The sequence below is a fragment of the Paramisgurnus dabryanus genome, chromosome 22 (assembly GCF_030506205.2).
Source record: "Paramisgurnus dabryanus chromosome 22, PD_genome_1.1, whole genome shotgun sequence".
NCBI classification, from domain to species: domain Eukaryota; kingdom Metazoa; phylum Chordata; class Actinopteri; order Cypriniformes; family Cobitidae; genus Paramisgurnus; species Paramisgurnus dabryanus.
The window spans coordinates 27,550,451-27,570,541 of record NC_133358.1 but is presented as its reverse complement, the minus strand read 5'-3'; the positions used below and the strand labels follow the sequence as shown (position 1 = coordinate 27,570,541).

General features: G+C 36.4%; 1 protein-coding gene across 4 annotated transcripts in view; it reads left to right on the top strand.

Annotated features, from left to right (window-relative positions):
• Positions 1–2,111: 2,111 nt before the first annotated feature.
• The window catches only part of nrbp2b (nuclear receptor binding protein 2b), a 29,280-nt gene continuing 11,300 nt past the window's right edge, over positions 2,112–20,091 (top strand). For 3 of the 4 annotated variants that reach the window (XM_065258576.2, XM_065258575.2, XM_065258573.2), the window contains exons 1-3: positions 2,113–2,586; positions 19,633–19,755; positions 19,848–19,949. In XM_065258576.2, coding sequence (XP_065114648.1) covers positions 2,467–2,586; positions 19,633–19,755; positions 19,848–19,949 — 345 coding nt within the window. In that variant the 5' untranslated portion in view covers positions 2,113–2,466. Of the gene's footprint in view, positions 2,587–19,632; positions 19,756–19,847; positions 19,950–20,091 lie in introns of all 4 variants that reach the window. The other variant, XM_065258574.2, reaches the window with a different exon arrangement.

The window sequence follows — 20,091 nt, the reverse complement described above, 5'->3', positions numbered from 1 at the left end:
TGGCGGCGTCCAGGGAAGCTTCAATAAAATATGAAACCCTGCCCCCCTGATACAGACAGACCATATCTGGGTGATTCTCATGAAATTAGACTTTTGAGGTGTCATGAAACACTTTGATAAAAAAAAGTAAATGCAATGTAAGAGTATCAAAATAAAAAACATTCAGTTACAAACATCTCTTCACTTATTATTTGCACATGATTTCAAATGACATCATACAAACCAATTTTGTTGTTTTTTTCACATTTAAGGGGAAAATTTTCATTACTGCAATGTGTCCATGACTGGATTTGGGTTCTTTCTAAAAAAATCAAACAAATAAAAAGCTTTAGTGCATGTTATACTATAAACATTTACAGTACAGAAACATGTGGTATTTGGTGATCATTGGTAAATGTAGACACAATAATAAGGAATATAAATGTGTCCAAGACCAATTTTCTCATCCTCCGCAACAATTTTCTATCATTGTTTAAGCCCTCAAGGAACTAACATTTTCAAAAAAATTGTTGGAGGGGACATAAATGACTATGACACACAAGATGGCTGCCAGGTAAGCAGTTTTTATTTTTCTCTCCAGATAAAAGTTGAAATTTTGTTTGTCATAGTACCTAGACAACTTTTTAGTTCTCATTCCCAAACCATGAGTTTGTAAATATATATATATTTAAAATAATGTGTTGCGGTAATGATCATTTTTGGTAATGATAATCTAAAAAAAATTAAATAATTTTATAGGAAATATTTTTTAAATCCTCTAAAAATAATTGGTTATAGTAAGTTCAGACCTTAATCTTATATTTGCAAAAAAATAAAATAATTGGCTTCAAGGGCTTTTTAAAAATTCTGATGCTGGACACGGATTTCGTGATAATCACCCACATTGCAAAATCTACATTTTCACATACAATTTCAAATATTTTTCAAATGACCCAAAAAAATTTTCTCAAATACATTTTAAATATATTTAAAATTTTTCGAAAATGTTTGTATCATTTTGAAATATATTTTAAAGCATTTATATTCATGTCACATTGGAAGAAAAACTTTTTTGTTTATGTACTAACCTGTAGACATAATGGGGCAGTTTCTTGGACAGGGCTCATCCTAAAATGCATTTTAAAAACATCTTGAACTTGACATGAATGTAGAGGAACGAACCCAGATGCAGGCGTAGATGAACAAAAACAAGTTTATTTGGGGTAATCAGGGCCATGTACTACCACACAAAACACGTGGGCTTGTCATGAATCTGCCACAAGGAGCAAAGACATGAAGGCAGGACCGTGACAAAACTGACAAATCTTAACATAAATAAGTGCCATTGTTTTGTCTCAGGATGCACACCAGTATTGTTTTAAAAACTACTTAAATATCGCAATATAACTAAGACATAGTCATGAATTAATCTAAACACGGTCTGTGAAACCGCCCCAACAGGTTTAAAAAGGAGGTTAAAATTAAATATATTTTCAATTGCAAAAAAATACTTTTATATTTTGGGCAGGAAAAATATATTTTTGCTGTATGGGTTGTAAAAGTAGAAATGTATTTGTTGCCCCTGAAATACATTTTGAAATATATGTTGATATATGAAGGTTAAAATTAAGTACATTTTTAAATGAAAAATATATTTAATTAAGCTTCATTTTCTACAAAATGTATTTAGCATATATTTAAAACATATTTATAGCCAGAGAAATGTACTTTTTATTTATTTTTATTTTAAAGAATACATGAATATTGACAGTATTTAAAATAAAACACATGAACAGGATGGAAAAGCTTATCAGTCCCTTTGTGTTTGATGCCTTTTATTTAAATAAATATAATGCATGTGTTTTCTTTAATTACAGTACAGTGACCCCTGTCGGCCACTGTATAAATGCATCAAAACAACATATACTGCATAAATTTGGCAAAAGCCGTAAAGCAAATTATTTGACTTAACAACTCAGCATTTTTTTGTCTAATATTAATTATAAAAATATTAATTTTTGTAGTCCCTACTATTTTTTTACAATTATTATTGCAGGGTGCATGTAGCCTGAGCATGACTGTGTACAATCTGTCCTTATTCTCCAGTCATTACGGTAACCGGTGAGTCAACGGTTGCGCTCTGTGTCGTGCAGTAAATGAGATAACGGATGATTTTAACAACACTTAAACAAATCACGTGTAATTACACACACACGATCATAATTATGTTCGAGATTAACTAACGTTAATACAATTTGTATTTCATCGTGTAATGTTTTTTCATCCACCACCCACGAACGAAAAGACTTGTTTTCCTTTCAATAACACGTCCTCGTGACCATTTGTGATTTATTTACAGAGAGCACGGACGGTATGTCCACGCGCAGCCGCGTATCGCGCACCTTGCGCGTCATCTCCAGTGCGTTTAGAGGCGTTTTGCGCGCGGTGTTTATGTGAGCTGGGCCGATTGTTTTTGTGTGAAATATAATGACCATGTCAGTCCAGGAGAACACTTCAGGATCAGGGGAGAAAGAGGAAGAAAGCGAGGATGAGAGTGAGATTGTGGAGGAGAGTCCGTGTGGCAGATGGCAGAAGAGAAAAGAGCAGGTACTCAATGCATGATACATTTATCAATAAACCTCAATAAACAGAACCACAAATATTAAACAGCATTCTTCTGATGTCTATAATCTGCCTAGTGGTCCGTGATGCACTGGTAGACAGATCACCATGGTGTACCAAAATGCTTTTAGGTGGTTGGGACATAATGTGAAACTCAGATTGATTGATCATTATTCATGCATGCAAAGCTGCTGTCTATGTAAAATGCTGTTTGGTTGTGTAGCTTATAATTTCCCAAAATTTACTGTAGTCACCATGATACCCAAAAAATACAGATGTGCACCCAAAAATGCTGTTTAACTAGTCAGTTATTATTATGTTGACAGCCCAAACATACTGTTCTTTTCAGATTTATTGTGTATAAGAGTAGGCAGCTTACAATAGTCACCATGATGACCAGAAATACAAGCTAGATAGGAAGCACACTATGTGCTCACAATGCTGTTTTTGTAGGTAGCACAGTATGATAAATATGGCACTGAACATGTGGTCACCATGATGCCTGGGCAGTGTGCACTATGTGCCCAAAATCGTCATGCGAGTTCACTGTTGACAGCTTGCCACAATGCCCAAAACTGTATCATTTTAGTTTTTATTTCAGTTTTTAAAGGACTGAAACGCCTGTTATGATACGTCTATTAACATGCACTTAACATTCGATAATATAAGCTGAGTTTAAGATATAATATGTGATATTTTGTCATATTGGTGACAGACTTCAGTCTCTTTGCACTGTGGACACTGTGATATTAACATTGGGTTGAATGAATTTAACAAGATAAGGACTAAGTGAAGGTTATCATAACCTCACACACATAGTCAGACTCTCCCCTATTGATGCTTTCTTTTCTTTGGCAAATGCAGTTGCAGGCCTATGTTTGCTAGCCAACCTCACAAAACCATATTCCCCCCTGGCACTATATTCAGGGTTTCCCGCAGCACTTTTCAGTTCGGGCGGCCCACCTAAGCTGGGATACCCTACCACCATCACTAGGTCGTCCAAAAAAAAAATTCCACCAAACGCCACATGGCCAAAATGAGAGAAAGACATGGTCCGTCACTGTCTAATTCATTCATTAATAATCTAGTATGTGTTCATTTTCTGTCATAGTTTTTTCAAAATTGAGTTTTATTTGAGTGTTTTAAATAAAATATTTCCATCATGACCCGTACGCCCCGCCCCTTTGATTGCCACGCCCCTGGCCTGCCCACCTGCACAACCCTACCATCTTACCTAACAATTTTTCTTCGGGAAACCCTGATATTTGTATTAATGTTTTGTAAAAAAATATGTATATGTATATCTATCTATCTATATGCTCATACATCTTTGGTTTAATGGAAATAATTCATATATGGTCACTGTACTATGGAGTGTACTTCAGTTATTTTTTTAAGTTATAAATAATTTTGCTGACACTAGGTCTTCATGAAAGTGATTTTAATCTTCAAATTCTGCATATAGACACATTAGAGAGCCAGTTGGGTGAGTTTGCCGCTGGAAACGGTGTACCAGCACTGGATGTAAGATGGAGACGCTCAGCTACACTAACACAAGAGCACTTAAATGTGATGATTCCACATTATTATTACTGCCTGCTTGGCTGATGCTTTTCCATTAGGGTATATGGAACTGGTATCGGCCATAACCGGACACTTAACATGATGATGTCTGACGGCATTAGCATTGATAGTTCTTTCATGACATTAGATGCAACTTACTGTATATATACTAAAAACTTTTGATGAAGTAGCTTTAATGTGCAAGGAAATCACGTTTATGTGTTTCTTTGGAATTAAACCAATGACCTTAGTGTTACAAGCCCAATGACTACAATATGAGTAACATTACATTTACATATATAAGTAATACATTATGATTTAGTAAATCACAAAAAGTGACTGCAGCTATGTTTTTACAGGCAAATATTTCATATACACATCATAATTAGAGATTATGTACCGATTATTAGTATCGATATTTTCCCACTGATATCGATTATTCAGACTGATTTCTGCCAATGCCGATAGTTTGGTGGTTGCTTGCATTTACTAAATTCTGAAGATTAAATTTTTTGAATGTTATTTATTTATATAATGACCATTAAAGATCACCAATTATCCGATTCATGGTTTTATATTTCCTTTTAGTGATAGACCGATATATCGGCCGGCCGATATATCGGGGCGATATTTGCGAGTTTTATGTGTATCGGCATCGGCCGATATGTGGCTGCTGTGTTCGGCGATTTTGTCTGGCATTATTTACAGACAGAGTGCTGGAAGCCGCAAGCGATTGTGACTAAAAACAACCAACCTTTTCATGACAACATCGAAAGCTGGCCCTAACACCTGATCATAGCTGCACAAAGCGAGTTTTTATTTCTCATCTCTCTATATATTTGTAGTAGTAAAGTGCTTTGCTATTAGTTCCTCGTCATTGTGGAGAGTGCAGTTCATGGTTTCATAGCACCCTCACCTGTTTTACTATTTATTAAATATAGTTTTTTTAAGTTCAATAAATGTAACTTTTTTTAAATTGAGACTTGTAACATTTGGCATCATTGCATTTTTATGATGTAAATTGAGTGAGTAAAAGCAGTATCGGCGGCAAATATTGGCTCAAGAAAATCGGCAGCCTGTATCGGTCATCGGCTAAGGCTGATGAAACAAAAATCGGTATTGGCACTAAAAAAAAAATCCATATCGGTTGATCCCTATTTCCTTTGGTGTGTAGGTGTGTATTAGTACATGTTAACAATATGCAAAAGGTACATACCTCAAAGTAAATGATGATGCGAGTTATCATTTCTTACATAAATCTCTTCTTGGACTACAACAAACACACAGATAGTAGGCAACAGTTTGCTTCCTAGGATTGGTGATGTAGACAAGACCGACATTATCATAATTCCTCCCAATTCAGACTTACAGCCTGTAAGTTAAATCCTGTTAACATTGCATTGTGACCGAATCTTTCAAACATGGTAAGGAGCGTCACATTTCCGGCTGACATCAGAGTTATTCAGGCCAATCACAATGTACAGATTAGCTGGCCATTCAGGGACATAGCGCTTTTCAAATCGATGAGTTTTATACACAAATCCGTTTGTTTCAGGAAGAGGGTGAAATCTGGAGCTACAAAAATTTACAGTATATGGAAAATAATGTGTTTTTAACCTTAAACCACGCGAACATGTTGTATTATACCAAATACACAAAATAATGTTTTATATTGAACATTAAAACATTATTTACATTTTCTAAACACAGAGCTCAAATTCATTGCATTTTTCTGTTCTCCTTTGATTGACAGGATATATGGCCATGACTATCGGCTGTTTTTATATTATCGTCCGATAGTGTGAAAAATTGCTTTTATCGACCAATGCCGATTATTGACCGATATAATGGTGGATCTCTAATCATAATGTTTTTAAAATGGCAACTCAGTACTTTTAAAATTGACTCAAGACTTTTAGGGATTTGATTATAGGTTTGGTTCACTCATGTTGAATCCATAGCAAAGGTTTCCCTGTCTTGTGTTAAAATTGGAACAACATTGTAAATGAATGTCCCAGGGTCAAGATCAGTCTCTGGCAGGTGCACAATAGTAGATACTGTTGGCAACACACACAGTTTGGGTCAGATCCCTCTGGAGCTCTCAAGCAACATTCAGGCTTTGTGTTAATTAAAGCTACAGCCCACTGTTTTCTATTTGTCACTAATAGTACTGAAGATAGCTATTTAAATATCTCTTTATAAGCATTCCCTGTGGGCAATTACACAGAGGGAGGTTTTTAAGCTCTATAGATTCATACTGCAAGCCTTAAAAATGAGCTCTTAAAGTAAATAAGCACGCTGTAAAAAATAAAGTTGGTTTAACTTAAAAAGTAGGTTACATATTTTAAGTTAATTCAACTTAAAAACTTTAGTTGACACAACAATATTAACACAACATTTTTTTGAGTTAACTAATATTAAGTTGAATGAACAAAAAATTTACGGCAACTATGTAACTTATTTTTAAAGTTAAAACAACAAATATTTTTTTTTTACAGTACATGTTTTATTTTATAAACATGTTTGGATTATACATGAGAAGAAGTGGATTGACTTGTGACCTCAGTTCCTCTGGTGATGTGGAACATCTAATGTCACAACCACATTGCACTTTATGTGTCATGGTTCTGGCTTTCTTGTTGTTGTTGTTTCCCTAGTCAAGTGCCATGATCATGACAGTCCCCACATGTTTTGTATGGAAGCACTGGCTATTGTTTGTGTTTTCGCCTGCCATGTGCTTTCTGTCTCGTCTCCTGAACCCGCCCCTTGTTCGTTAAATATCCTATTATTGTTTCATGATTGTCTCCTGTTCCTCTCTTGATTTTTATCCTTATTTAATGCCCTTGTGTTTGATGTTGTGTGCTGAATCGTTTTCTAAATTATCCCTGTCATATTCCTTGTTTTTCTGTTTGTATAATAAAAGTCCTGCATCCTGTCCTTTCTGCGCTTGGGTTCTACATTCCTGTGCCATTCCTGACAGAACAAATCAGCCACTACTGAACCACAGAGTTGGATGGTTTTTGTTAACTAAGTGCAGCCAGCAAGCACACATGCTCTTTGGCCTTCACCAGAAGGATTCTGATGTGTGGGCTTTCGCCCTGGAGTTTTTGGCCGCAGCTGGTGGTTTGGGGTTCGCTGAGGCAGAGCTCAAGGTGATTTTCAACAACTGCCTCAGCAAACCCCTAAAGCCCTCAGAGATGAGAATTCTTAAGCCCCTGGGCTTTGTGGACCTGGTTCGCTATGCCATGCACCGTGTGGAGTCCAGTGGTCCTAGCCAAGCTGTATCTTCTGCTCCTCTGTCTCCCATCCCTGAGGACTGGGTCCTGGCGATTGCGTCCCTGGAGGATCTCGCTTGTCTGCCTCGACCCCTGCGTGCGCTGCCAAGCCTGTCTCTCGCTGTGGAAAACGAGGAAGAAGAGCTTAATGGGAATCCGAGTCAGAGCTGTCCTCCACTGAAACTGTGACGCCAGTGCCAATTCTGCCTGTGCCTGTCACATCCCCTTCAAGCTCTGTTGGTCGATCAAGATGGAAGAAGGGAGTTTCTGAGCCGCAGTTGGGTCCCTGAGTCTGCCTCTGAGCCCCAGTTGGCTCCCTGAGTCTGCCTCTAAGCCCCAGTTGGCTGAGCCAGTCCCTAAGAGGCAGCCTGTATCGGGGGCTGCCCCTGGGCCACAACCTTCTCTTTCAGCAGTTTCATCAGGGTCTACTGCAGCCTCTCCACACACTACACTTTCTGGTTCGCCTGCCTGGCCCCCTGACTCTGTCTCCTTGCCCTCACTAGACTCTGCTACCTCCCCAGCCTCCCTATCCTACGCCCTACTTTCTGCCTCAGCCCTGGAATCAAGCCATTTTCCTGCCATTTACTCCGGTCACCCCTGGTTTTGATCTCCCACAGTTTGCTCCCCAGGGAGCTGCCCTTCCTAAGTCTTCTGCTCCTCCTGTCCAGCCTCATTGTTTTCAGGCATCTCAACAATCTAAGACTCTGTTCTCACCCTCTTCTCCCATTGTGAACCCTCTGTTGCCGCCACCACCACCCCTCCCTTGTTTGTTATTTTTGTTGTTTCACCCTAATCCATTTGTTATGTATTCATGTCTCCCATTGTTGTTATTTGTAATCTTTTCTTAGTTTTTGTCGCTGTCCTGTGCCGTGTCTAGTCTGTTCCCCTGAGGGACACCTGGGGGAGGGGTACTGTCATGGTTCTGGCTTTCTTGTTGTTGTTGTTTCCGTAGTCTAGTGCCCTTGTTTCCTTGTTAAATATCCTGTTATTGTTTCATGATTGTCACTTGTTCCTCTCAATTTTTTCCCCTTATTTAATGCCCTTGTGTTTGCTGTCTTGTGCTGATTCGTTTTGTAAATTATCCCTGTCATATGCCTTTGAAGTCCTGTCTTTGAAAAGGTTGTAACTAAGCTTTGTGACGTTCTTGTTTTGTTAGTGAAGTTTTTGTTAAGTTCTTAGTTTTGTTAGTTTAGCCTGCTTTGTATTGTTTATTGAGTTTACCCTGTTTTGCCCCCTCGTGGGCCTTTGTTTTTCTGTGAAACAGTCTGTGCCATTCCTGACATTATGGCCATAAAACAGAAGGCTAAAATGGGATCAAATGTATTTTTTTTAAATTCTACATTAGATTCTAATTTAGTGTTACTGGTATTTATAGGCAAATTAACATTTTGTAACCTTTACTAAGTCATACAGCTGGGAATTGTAGGCCTAGAGGAGTTGTTTTCATTTAGGAGATGTTGCTATGAATCTTAAGAAGTCAACCATACAAATAAAAGCTTGTTTTTTTTCTCAGGCCTGACTATAGGTAATACACTGGGTGGCATTAAACCTTTCTTTATAGAGCTCTTTAATGAAGGTCTGTTTCACCAGAACACATTAATGCTCCTTTAAGGAATAAGTCAAACCCCAATGTCTATTGCTACAGAACAGAATGCCTGCAATGTATTGCTCAACAGCTCTTGATGCAATGTTAATCAAATTATCATTATTTTGAGAATTTATTGATTACTTTTTTCCAAGAATGTGTTTTCCTGAACTCTATTGAAAATTCAGAAGTTGTAACAGGTTTAGTGTTTATTTTAAAAGTTAAAATAAAGTCAACAATGCATTACAATGTTTCATTGCAAAGCAGATTTACAAGAAAGACAAAGAAAAACTTTGTGTTTAATTATTTAAAAAAAATTATTAATAAAATATATTATACAAAAGATATAGGCCCCCTATTTTAACTATCTAAGCGCATAGTCTAAAGCGCACGGCGTACAGTCTAAACGGGCGTGTCCGAATCCACTAAAATGGTTTGTGCGCCTAGAGCACAGTCTAAAAGGGTTGTTCCTATTCTCGTAATGAGTAATGGGTGTTTTGGGCATAACATGCAATAAACCAATGATAGTTTCATCTCCCATCCCCTTTAAAAGCCTGTTGCGCTGGCGCCATGCCGATTCCCTATTTAGATGGTGGAATTTGTAAACTGAAAACTAAGCGGAGGAAGAAGACCACCAATTCATTATTGATGTAAAAAATTTGCATTGTTTTTATTTGTATTTAAATTGTTATTTTTTGCAATAAAACCTTTGGTTCTCTTTAAAAGTCGTAGCATAAAAAAAAAGCAATATTAGCACTTTTTAAAAACAAAAAACAGGCTACAAGTAAAGCAGCTCTTTATGCCTTCTAAAGTCCTGTAAACTGTCCACATTTATGTCCAAGAGACTCAATAATATATTTTACATTTCAATCCTTTAATTTTTTATATTTAAAAACATTTGTGTGCTGCTGCGTATCCATGATGCAAATGCGCGTTTTGTTCTCGTTTATGCGCATATTACTAATGCGCTCTTTAAATTACAATATTGCGCCATTGACTTTAGACTTTATACCAGGTTTTAGTTGGTCAATGGCATAGTCCATTTTAGTTGCCTCAAAATAGCAATGCGCCAACAATGCGCCTGAACAAACCTCGTTTTCAGACCAGAACACCCATGGGCGCACAAATGGGCACAAATGTATTTGCTATTTAAACAAAGTGACGCTGGACGTAAAAATTATGACTGCACCGGGCTGAAACTAGCAATAAACACTTTGCGCTGCATTGCGTTGGGTGTATGATAGGGCCCATAGTATTATCTAAAATTTGATTGTCCTCATAAACAGATTATAATCTATACTTTATTATAGTCAATTTATACGTTAAATAACAGCCATCATATTAAACTAGACATGCTTTCCATCTTACATGAAAATGGCCTTTAAAAGATATAACATTATTATAAACATTATATAAGAGCAACAATTTAATCATCAAAATCTATTTAATAAACCCTACATAGTACAAAAAGTCAAGCGATGGCATCCAATATATAGCCAAACAGGCCATATTGCAATACAGTATTTGGTTTAGCAGTGTTTTGGTTATGTATACTGTAATCCTCTAATTTGATAGTGGATTAGGTCTAATTCCTTGTGATAATCCCAAATAGCCCATATTACATTTATATAACATCTATTAATTTGGCAGACGCTTTAATCCAATGTGACCTCCAGTGCATTACAAGGTAGGCCTATACATTTTATCAGTACAGTATATTGGTTCACTGGGTTTGAACCCACGCAATGCTATACCACTGAGCTACACAAATAAAGCTGTTATAGAAACAACACAAACCAAACAGACCATGCAATGTACTGACTAAGCCTGCATCCCAATTTGCCTACTATGCCATAAAAGTATGTACTGTTTTTGTTATGGAAAAGTATGGACATTACTTTAACAGAGATAGGATAGGACATAATCCCATTCAAACAGGGATGCAGGTTAAGCTTTTTACTAAAAGGGAAACTAGTAAATGTTTTACCAAACATGAATGAAAGTAGGGCTGCTGGTGTTGAATCTAAACCTTACAGATTGACCTTTGAGACTTACATAATGTTTTCCATTGAAAGCTATTCAATACTTTATCCAACATTCCAGGATTGTTAATATTGATTTCCTTCCATACTGGTGTTAAAGACCTAAAAAATGTCAATACACATCAGTGACTGTACACTGTCAGACAAAATGGTCAAAATATGTACCCCAGCTGTCACTGCAGCTGTACCTTAGGGTTCATATTTTTATTTATTTTTTCATATTCATTTTAGGATATTTGTATGTGCGCATGCTTGCATAGGCGCAGTTCCAAATTTACTTTCAACACCTTTCCAACTGAGAAAACAAGTTGATTTTCTCTCAGGGTTTGCAAATGCAAGACTAATTTTGCAAATGTTTGCTGCTGAATCTACACGTCTGTAATTTAAAACAATGCCTCTATTGTTTTAAGCTCTTTTATCACGGTACCCTTTTTGAAAAGTTGATCTTTTACAGAACCTGGTATTACTTGGTAAATTCGGTCCTGATTTGAACAGCACTGTACACAATGACCTTGAAAGTCACTGGAGCAATCAGTTGTGCTGAGAGGTTTATGATTTATCGTTCATAGTGTAAACAGATGATTTGTTGTTGTTGAAAGAATCTGTTAACAAGTCTATATAATAAGATTAGGAGAGGAGATCAGTGGGCACCTTTTGCTGAATTATCTATTAGCTAATAAAGACTTTTCACAATCTTTCACCTAAGAAAACACCTGTTTAGAGATTTAATAAGCATTTACATTTATTTATTTAATACACACTTCCAAAGCGATTTACAAATGAGAGAGCATGTAACATTTTATCTATATTTGATGGTTTGTTTGATTGATTGATTGATTAATAAAGGCCATAAAAGGCCAAAAAATATAGCAAGGGTATAACATACACTCAAAAAAATGATTCTTGTCAGTAATTGATATTAAGCAAACAATCCAAATTAAATATATTTGAAAAAATGTAAAATAAATGTTATCTGTCTGAATTACTCGTACACAACATGAATGTGATGTATTTAAGAGCAATCTGATCAAATTACATAAACCATACTTAATTGGATACCATAAGGCGCAATGCCAGGTGTTGCGCATGCGCTTGATTACCTAAACTTCCGGTGGCGCCAAGGAGGCAAGTGGACGACGGCGCAATTCTGATTCAGCAGCAAGGAATATATTTGAATTATTCATAGAAGGTAAGATGTTTTTTATATCTATAAATGATTTAAATTCATTATCAACTTGTAATAATTTAATCAAAACTTGTTCTAACTAAAATCTGAACTTGCTCGGAATGCACGAATTAACTTAATATTTCCGGATTTCGTTTTTTTTTTTTAACGACGTACTCTCGATTGGCTGTGTTTATTATCCATTTATCTAGGCAGGTAACGTTAAGCATGTATTATTAAAAAAAATACAAAAAAACCTTACTGAAAATTACAGCTTCATCATCTCGATGTTTATTGCCATTATGCCAAAACGTTGCACACACGAAACACACAAAATAGATCGTATATGAGAGTTTAATAAGTTACATTTGAAAGTTTATAGGATATCTCGTTGAAACAAATCTCTTCGTTTAACTGATCCTTAATGACATCAAAGTACCGCGAGAGCGATTTGAGAGCTGTGCTCTTACAACTGTCTCGCGGGACTTGATGTCATATTATAATGGTTCTGCGCATCAACGGTTAACGCCGTCATTGAGCTTTGTCTCTCGAAGTACTTTTTCAGAAATATCATTTGCACATATTCAGAAATGTTCTACAAGGACATTATTGAGAGCATTCGCGTTATTTGCATGCAAAGGTGTTTAGGATTTTGCGTTTAAACTTGTAAAGTGTCGAATCCACGACTTCATGAAGTGAAACATGCATTCTTTTTAATGGTGAGTACAAGAAATCTAATATGCCGTTTTTACTATTGCAGAGAACCCATTGGTGTCATTATTCCAGCATATTTTGACTACGTTTGGGACAATCACTCACTTAAGGTTTGTGTGTTTTTTGTTGCTGTTGCTTTTTAAGGATACGAGTTGTTTACATGGACATGTGTATAGGATTTTACGTTTAAACAACTCCATGAAGGGAAACATGCATTATTTTTAATGCTGAGTACAAGAAATCTAACTGTATGTTGTCTTTACTATTGCAGGGACCCCAACAGTGTCATTATTCCAGCATGTTTTGATTACGTTTAGGACAATCACTAAGTTAAGGTTTGTATTTTTTAGTGTTGCTTTTTATTTTAAGGATATGAGTTGTTTACATGCAAACTTGTATAGGATTTTGCATTTAAACAAATCCATGAGGTGAAACATGCATTCTTTCAATGCTGAGTACAAGAAATAGAATATGTCGTCTTTATTGCAGAGACCTCATTTGTATCATTGACCATGTTTACCTGCACTCTCAATGGGATTTTGTCAATTGTGATTATACTTTACTAAACACTAAACACAATACTTCGATAAAAATAATGCCATTAAGTTATAATCACAGTAAGTAGTTGTATTAAAATGGGTGGCATATGCAGTTTTTAATTGCAGTATGTGGCCATGTAAATACTTTAATCGCAACTGTATATCGCTCTATAACTGAAGTGCCTTTTTTCCTATAAGATAAACGCTGAATTCATGCGGATAACAACAATGCGACTCCTGACCAAGTTCTTGGGGCAGCTGGATGGATACGCGGTAAACCTACATAAGGTTTTCAAAAGCAAAGGAGGTGCTTCTGGACAGAATATATCACGCATAATGGAAATTGCTGACAAGGTGTGGTAAAATGTATTTTGTTTCTATTCAGAACTAATTACAATTATTGCACTATAATCTTTTTATTTAATATTGTTTTATTATTTTCTAGCGTGATGACATACACCTCGAACGAGACTGTGTCATAAAGAGTCTGTGTGTGTATCTCAATGAGGACATCACAACACTTGTGAAAGAATTCATGGTTTGTATATGTTCTTTATATATAGATATAAACTCATTTCTAAGCTGTATGTGTCTAATATTTCAGTTAAACTGAACCGGGTTAATGTTGTTGTTTTCCTTCTGGCTTTAGGACTGCAACCCTGAAGAAGCTGAGAGACGAATTTCTGAGACTATGGGGCTTTGTGATCCGTAGAAGGTGCTGGTGCTGAGGAGAAACTAGGGGATGTTGGAGTAGTGATAGAGGGTGTGATGCTGCTTCAACGCTTGAAAATCTTTCCTTTGGATTAGTGATCTTGTTCGGACTGATCTTCGCTCTCAACTTAAGCTATCCTCAGAGCCTCATTCATATTTGAATTCTTCCAGAAGGTACTGATGAATTTGGATGACAACAAGCTGCCCTCAAAAGTTTAAGCTCTTAAAACCAAAATTTTGAGTGAAAATTGCATTTTTGGATTGCTTGGATTTTTCCAACAACTGTAAGTACATTTGAAAACTTGTGAACTTTTGGATTTGTTATACAAACTGATAACAATAATGCACCTTGTAGCTCTGATACTCTTGACACAAAAGTTGTTAGCTCTTGTGCTATTGAGCCAGTAGGAAACTCATTTTTTGCCCTAAATGTTTAAACTTGTCTTGCCAAAATTATGGCAAGATATGTTATGTACAGTTATATATAAATGAAAAGGAAAGTAACCTGTCCTAAAGAATGTGTTTTATTTTAAACGGTTGCCTTAATTTGTTAAGTACCTTTATTACTTGCTCAGAGGAGTGGATGTTACCTTTTGACTTGTTGAGCAATTGCAACACAATAAATGCATACAGTAATAAGTAAACATGTTTTGCCCATTTATTTAACAGAATTAACAGAAACAAGAGTTATATAAAGCAATAGCAATAAGTTATTTGAAAAGAATAAAGTTTATTTATCACACAGTCTTAAAACCCAGTTCATTGATTTACATAAAGTTTATTTAATTCATTCAGATCAACTGAACGTGATGGTGTAGCTTAAACCAAAATGTTAACATTTACATTAGATTTATGTGAATAAATTGGATGGAAAATTGACATGCAATTGAAATACATAAGTTTTAACTTTTGGGGTTAAATATTTTTTTGAGTGTAGCTACAATGTGTTTTAACAAAAAGTTTACCCCAAAAATTAAAATGAACCCTTATTTATAGGCAGAGTTTTGCATTTGTGCTTGGGTGTGTACCTACCAGCAAACAAGGGTACGGCTTCATAGTTATTAAATACGGTTTAAATGAATTAAAACTATTTTAGCCATACGTTTCTAAGTCTGCCCCTTAAAATATTTAGATTAGACAAATTAAATATGGATTTTCATATTTCTATTTCATTAATAGTTCAGAAAAATCATAATTGACTATGAATTGGGGGGGCAGTGCCCCCTATGACCCCCCCAGACTCTTCCTATGTATTTTACTCACCCTAATCTTAGGTGTATATGACTTTCTTTCAGTCAAACACAGTCAGAGTTATATTAATTAATATCTTAGCTTTTTTTCAGCTTCATAATGGCATTGGATAGTGCCCCATTTTCAAAGCTCCAAAAAGTGCATCCATCCATCAAAAACAAATCCATATGGTTATTAAAAGACTTCCAAGGTGAAGTGTAAGGAAACGTTTATATTTCAAGTGTTCACGAGTGACCCAACATTACAAAACCTATTAACTCTGCCACAGAAGACATTTTAGACCATTTTTTATTTTCGGGTGAACTTTTCCCTTTAAGACTTATATATACAGAACTGTATTATAATAGCAAAGTGATGCATGAAGTAAATACATTTGTTAGATGTTTTCCCACTGAATGATGGCAGTTTGGTCTTGTTTGAGGTTTAAATCCAGGTCACCCATGATCTTAATTCAAGCCTCCTGGGTGTTTTGGTTGAAAGCTCACGCTGGGGTTGTTTTCTGGTTGAAAGAGGATAAACCTAGTTTGACCTCAGTGTCTAGACAAGTAAGGACAATATTACTCATCCATGCACAAAGCTCTATAAAGTACTGTTGCTCACACATATATGATAAAACAGTCAGAAAGTGGCCTGCAGGAGATTTTTTGGCTTTTTATTCATCAGCCTTTAAAGTTAGACATAGTCATGCTCTCTTAAAACATGCTGGGTTGTTTCAAACCATACATAAGTGTTATATAGACAAACCCAACCCGTTGGTTCAGATTTAACCCAAACATGGGTTGAAACAACACTGTAGCACATTTATAGCTTGTCTTTGTTGGGAGTTCGATCCTCAAGGTTCACAAAAACTGATCTGAAGCATCTGCCAAATGCATGTGAATGTAATGCATTTTTACAATTAATAATCTGCCATGTGAATAATTGTTAATGCTGTGCTGAGAAATTAAAGACAATGCTTTGTAACTATAAGAATAGATTTGTGTGGGTTAATGTGTTAAAGTAGTTTGAGAGGACAGATATAATTATAGCTTTATTTTAACTTTTATACTGAAGAATAGCACAATAGATTTGCATGCATTTGAAACTGCTTGCCTACAGGGTTTGTACCTTATATGGGGTGCATTATTCTGCTGAATAATTGCTGATCATTAAATTAGATTCTCGTGTTACGTATGTGCCTTTCCAATAATATTTATTTAAGTTTAACATTCAATGTTCTTATGTAAGAGCAAAGGATTGTGGGTAATCCATACAAATCAGGGCTCAGACTGGCATTCCGACTGGCGTTTGCCTTTCATGAAGTTAGAGGATCAGCCGGCTGAACCCAATCCACCTTTAAATACTTAAGAAACATATTAGAGCTGTAAAAATACACAACGTGTACTGTTGAAGCAGCTCACTTTTGGCTAAAACATTTTGTAAGCATGTATGTGTTTTTATTTAGTGTGTGAGGATGATATATTTCAGGTCTATGGCTCATGCTGGGCTGTTTTTCCAGCTCGTGATTCAAAGCTTCTGATGTGTCAGACGTTTACGCGCTTCCTCACAGCCATTAAAAGCTAATCACTGAAAACAATGCATCTTTTTTTGTATTCAGATCTGATTTAAATGATTTAGGTCACCATAAAAAATGCTGGGTGGTTGAAAAAATGCCACTGGTTTAAAGTCACCTAAAATGTCCACATTTGGCTCAGGCATGGGTTAAAACAACTCAGCATAGGTTCATTTAAATGCAATGGATAGATTTGTTTGTATATTCTAACGATACAACACATTCAACATAAACTAATTAAAATCTTATCCTGAAATGATCCACATAAGCTCTGTTAAGATAACTAGCCGTGTTGATATGGTTGTGTAATAGGCATTATGTTTATTTTTATCATATATTTAGAAACAGCCCACTTAGCACTGAGCACAATCCAACAGGAGGGCTACTGTTACTGTAAAACCTCTAATATAGGTGACCTTATTTTGGCTTTCAGCATATCTGATACAACCAATGAGATCATATTAGATGCAAGAATATTGAGATGTTTCCTGGCATCTGTCTGTCTGTCTGTCTACCTTACTATCTGTCTGTCTGTATGTGTCTGTCTGTCTGCCTGCCTATCTATCTGTCTGTCTGTCTACCTAGCTATCTGTCTGTATGTCTATCTGTCTTTCTGTCTGTCTACCTTACTATCTGTCTGTCTGTCTGTCTGTCCGTCTGTCTGTCCGTCTACCTAACTATCTGTCTGTCTGTCTGTATGTGTCTGTCTGTCTACCTAATTATCTGCCTGTATGTCTGCCTGTCTGTCTACCTAACTATCTATCTGCCTGTCTACCTTCCAATCTGTCTGTCTACCTAACTGTCTGTCTGTCTACCTTACTATCTGTCTGTATGTATTTCTGTCTGCCTGTCTGTATGTCTATATGTCTGTCTACTTATCTGTTTGTCTGTCTACCTAACTGTCTGTCTGTCTGTCTGTCTGTCTACCTTACTGTCTGTCTGTATGTCTATCTGCCTGTCTATCTGTCTGTCTGCCTGTCTGTCTACCTTACTATCTGTCTGTCTACCTTACTGTCTGTCTGTATGTCTATCTGCCTGTCTATCTCTTTGTCTGCCTGTCTGTCTACCTTACTATCTGTCTGTCTACCTGACTATCTCTCTGTATGTCTATCTGTCTACCTTACCATCTGTATGTTTTTATGTGTCTGTCTGTCTGTCTGTCTGCCTGCCTATCTATCTGTCTGTCTGTCTACCTAACTGTCTGTCTGTCTGTCTGTCTGTCTGTCTGTCTGTCTGTATGTGTCTGTCTGTCTACCTAACTATCTGTCTGTCTGTATGTGTCTGTCTGTCTGTCTGTCTGTCTACCTAACTATATGACTGTATGTCTATCTGCCTGTCTATCTGTCTGTCTGCCTGTCAGTCTACCTTACTATCTGTCTGTTTTTGTGTATGTCTGCCTGCCTATCTGTCTGTCTGTCTGTCTGTCTGTCTACCTAACTATCTATCTGTCTGTATGTGTCTGTCTGTCTGTCTGTCTACCTAACTATCTGTCTGTCTGTCTGTCTGTATGTGTCTGTCTGTCTGTCTACCTAACTATCTGCCTGTATGTCTGTCTATCTGTCTGCCATCTATCTATCTATCTGTCTACCTTCCAATCTGTCTGTCTGTCTGTCTACCTAACTGTCTGTCTGCCTATCTATCTGTCTGTCTGAATGTGTCTGTCTGTCTGTCTACCTAACTAACTATGTCTGTCTATATGTCTGACTATCTGTCTGTCTGTCTAGTCTACCTAACTATCTTCCTGTATGTCTGTCTATCTGTTTACCTACCTAACTATCTGTCTGTCTGTCTGCCTATCTATCTATTTATCTGTCTGTCTGTCTGTCTGTCTGTCTGTCTGTCTGCCTATCTATGAGCCTATCTATCTGTCTGTCTGACTACCTTCCTATCTGTCTGTCTTTCTACCTTACTATCTGTCTGTATGTCTATCTGCCTGTCTGTCTACATAACTATATGTCTGTCTGTCTACCTTACTATCTGTCTGTATGTCTATCTGTCTGCCTGTCTGTTTGTCTGTCTGTCTACCTTACTTTCAGCCTGTATGTCAATATGTCTGTCTGTCTGGTTTTTCTGTATGTCTGTCTATCACTCTGTCTGCCTATTTATCTGTCTATCTATCTACCTACCTATCTGCATATAAATATTGCAATAAAAAGATAAATGTAAGGTGTAGTGCATAATTACAAGGCATATATTATGGTACAGAAGTCTAAAAAAAAACAAGATTAAAAATAAAGTGTAAACAAAGATAATATTGAAATATTGATTTTAGCTAAGGATCTCTATCTCTCTCTTTCTCTCTAAAACATTAATAAAACTCCACATCTAAACCTAACATCACTGTAATGAAAGCAATTCATACTAAAGAGATTATTGGATTATTATAATATAACATATATGAGATTATATAAAATATTTCAAAATGACAAATCCAAATGCGTATTCGACTTAAAGAAACAGGTTTTCCTTAAAGAAGAGCTAATACATTTTGGGTCTATATATTTATGTATGTTTTTAATGAAATATGAGCAGTATGTATTGTTAGGTTACTTAAAAAAACAAAAACAAATGCAATGTGTGTTGTGTAATGAGCTGAGTGTTTTACTGGAAGTGTTTGTTTGTCTCCCCCTGCAGGTGAGTCAGGGAAATGTTCCCGGTGTGGAGAGCGCATCTCTTGCCATGGACACAGAGGAAGGTGTGGAGGTGGTGTGGAATGAAGTTCTCTTCCAGGACAAGAAGATCTTCAAGTCAGTAGAGGTGAGGATGTTTGCATGAGCACATTTCTGAATATGTTTCTTTAGTCCATACGCTTGATTTAGTCAAATGTTCTTGTGTATGTATTTATATAGGAAACAATGAAGGAGATGTTTGAGAACCTCATGCAGGTGGACCACCCCAACATTGTCAAATTTCACAAATACTGGCTAGACATCGGGGACAACCATGCACGGGTAAACACAAAGTCCCACATGCACACGCAGCTACTATTTATTACTATTGGCAAACACAGTGCAGGAAAAACCACAACGCTGAAACACCATTAGCTGTTTGCCATACCTGAAAAAAAATATTTTTTATCATTACTAGTACTAG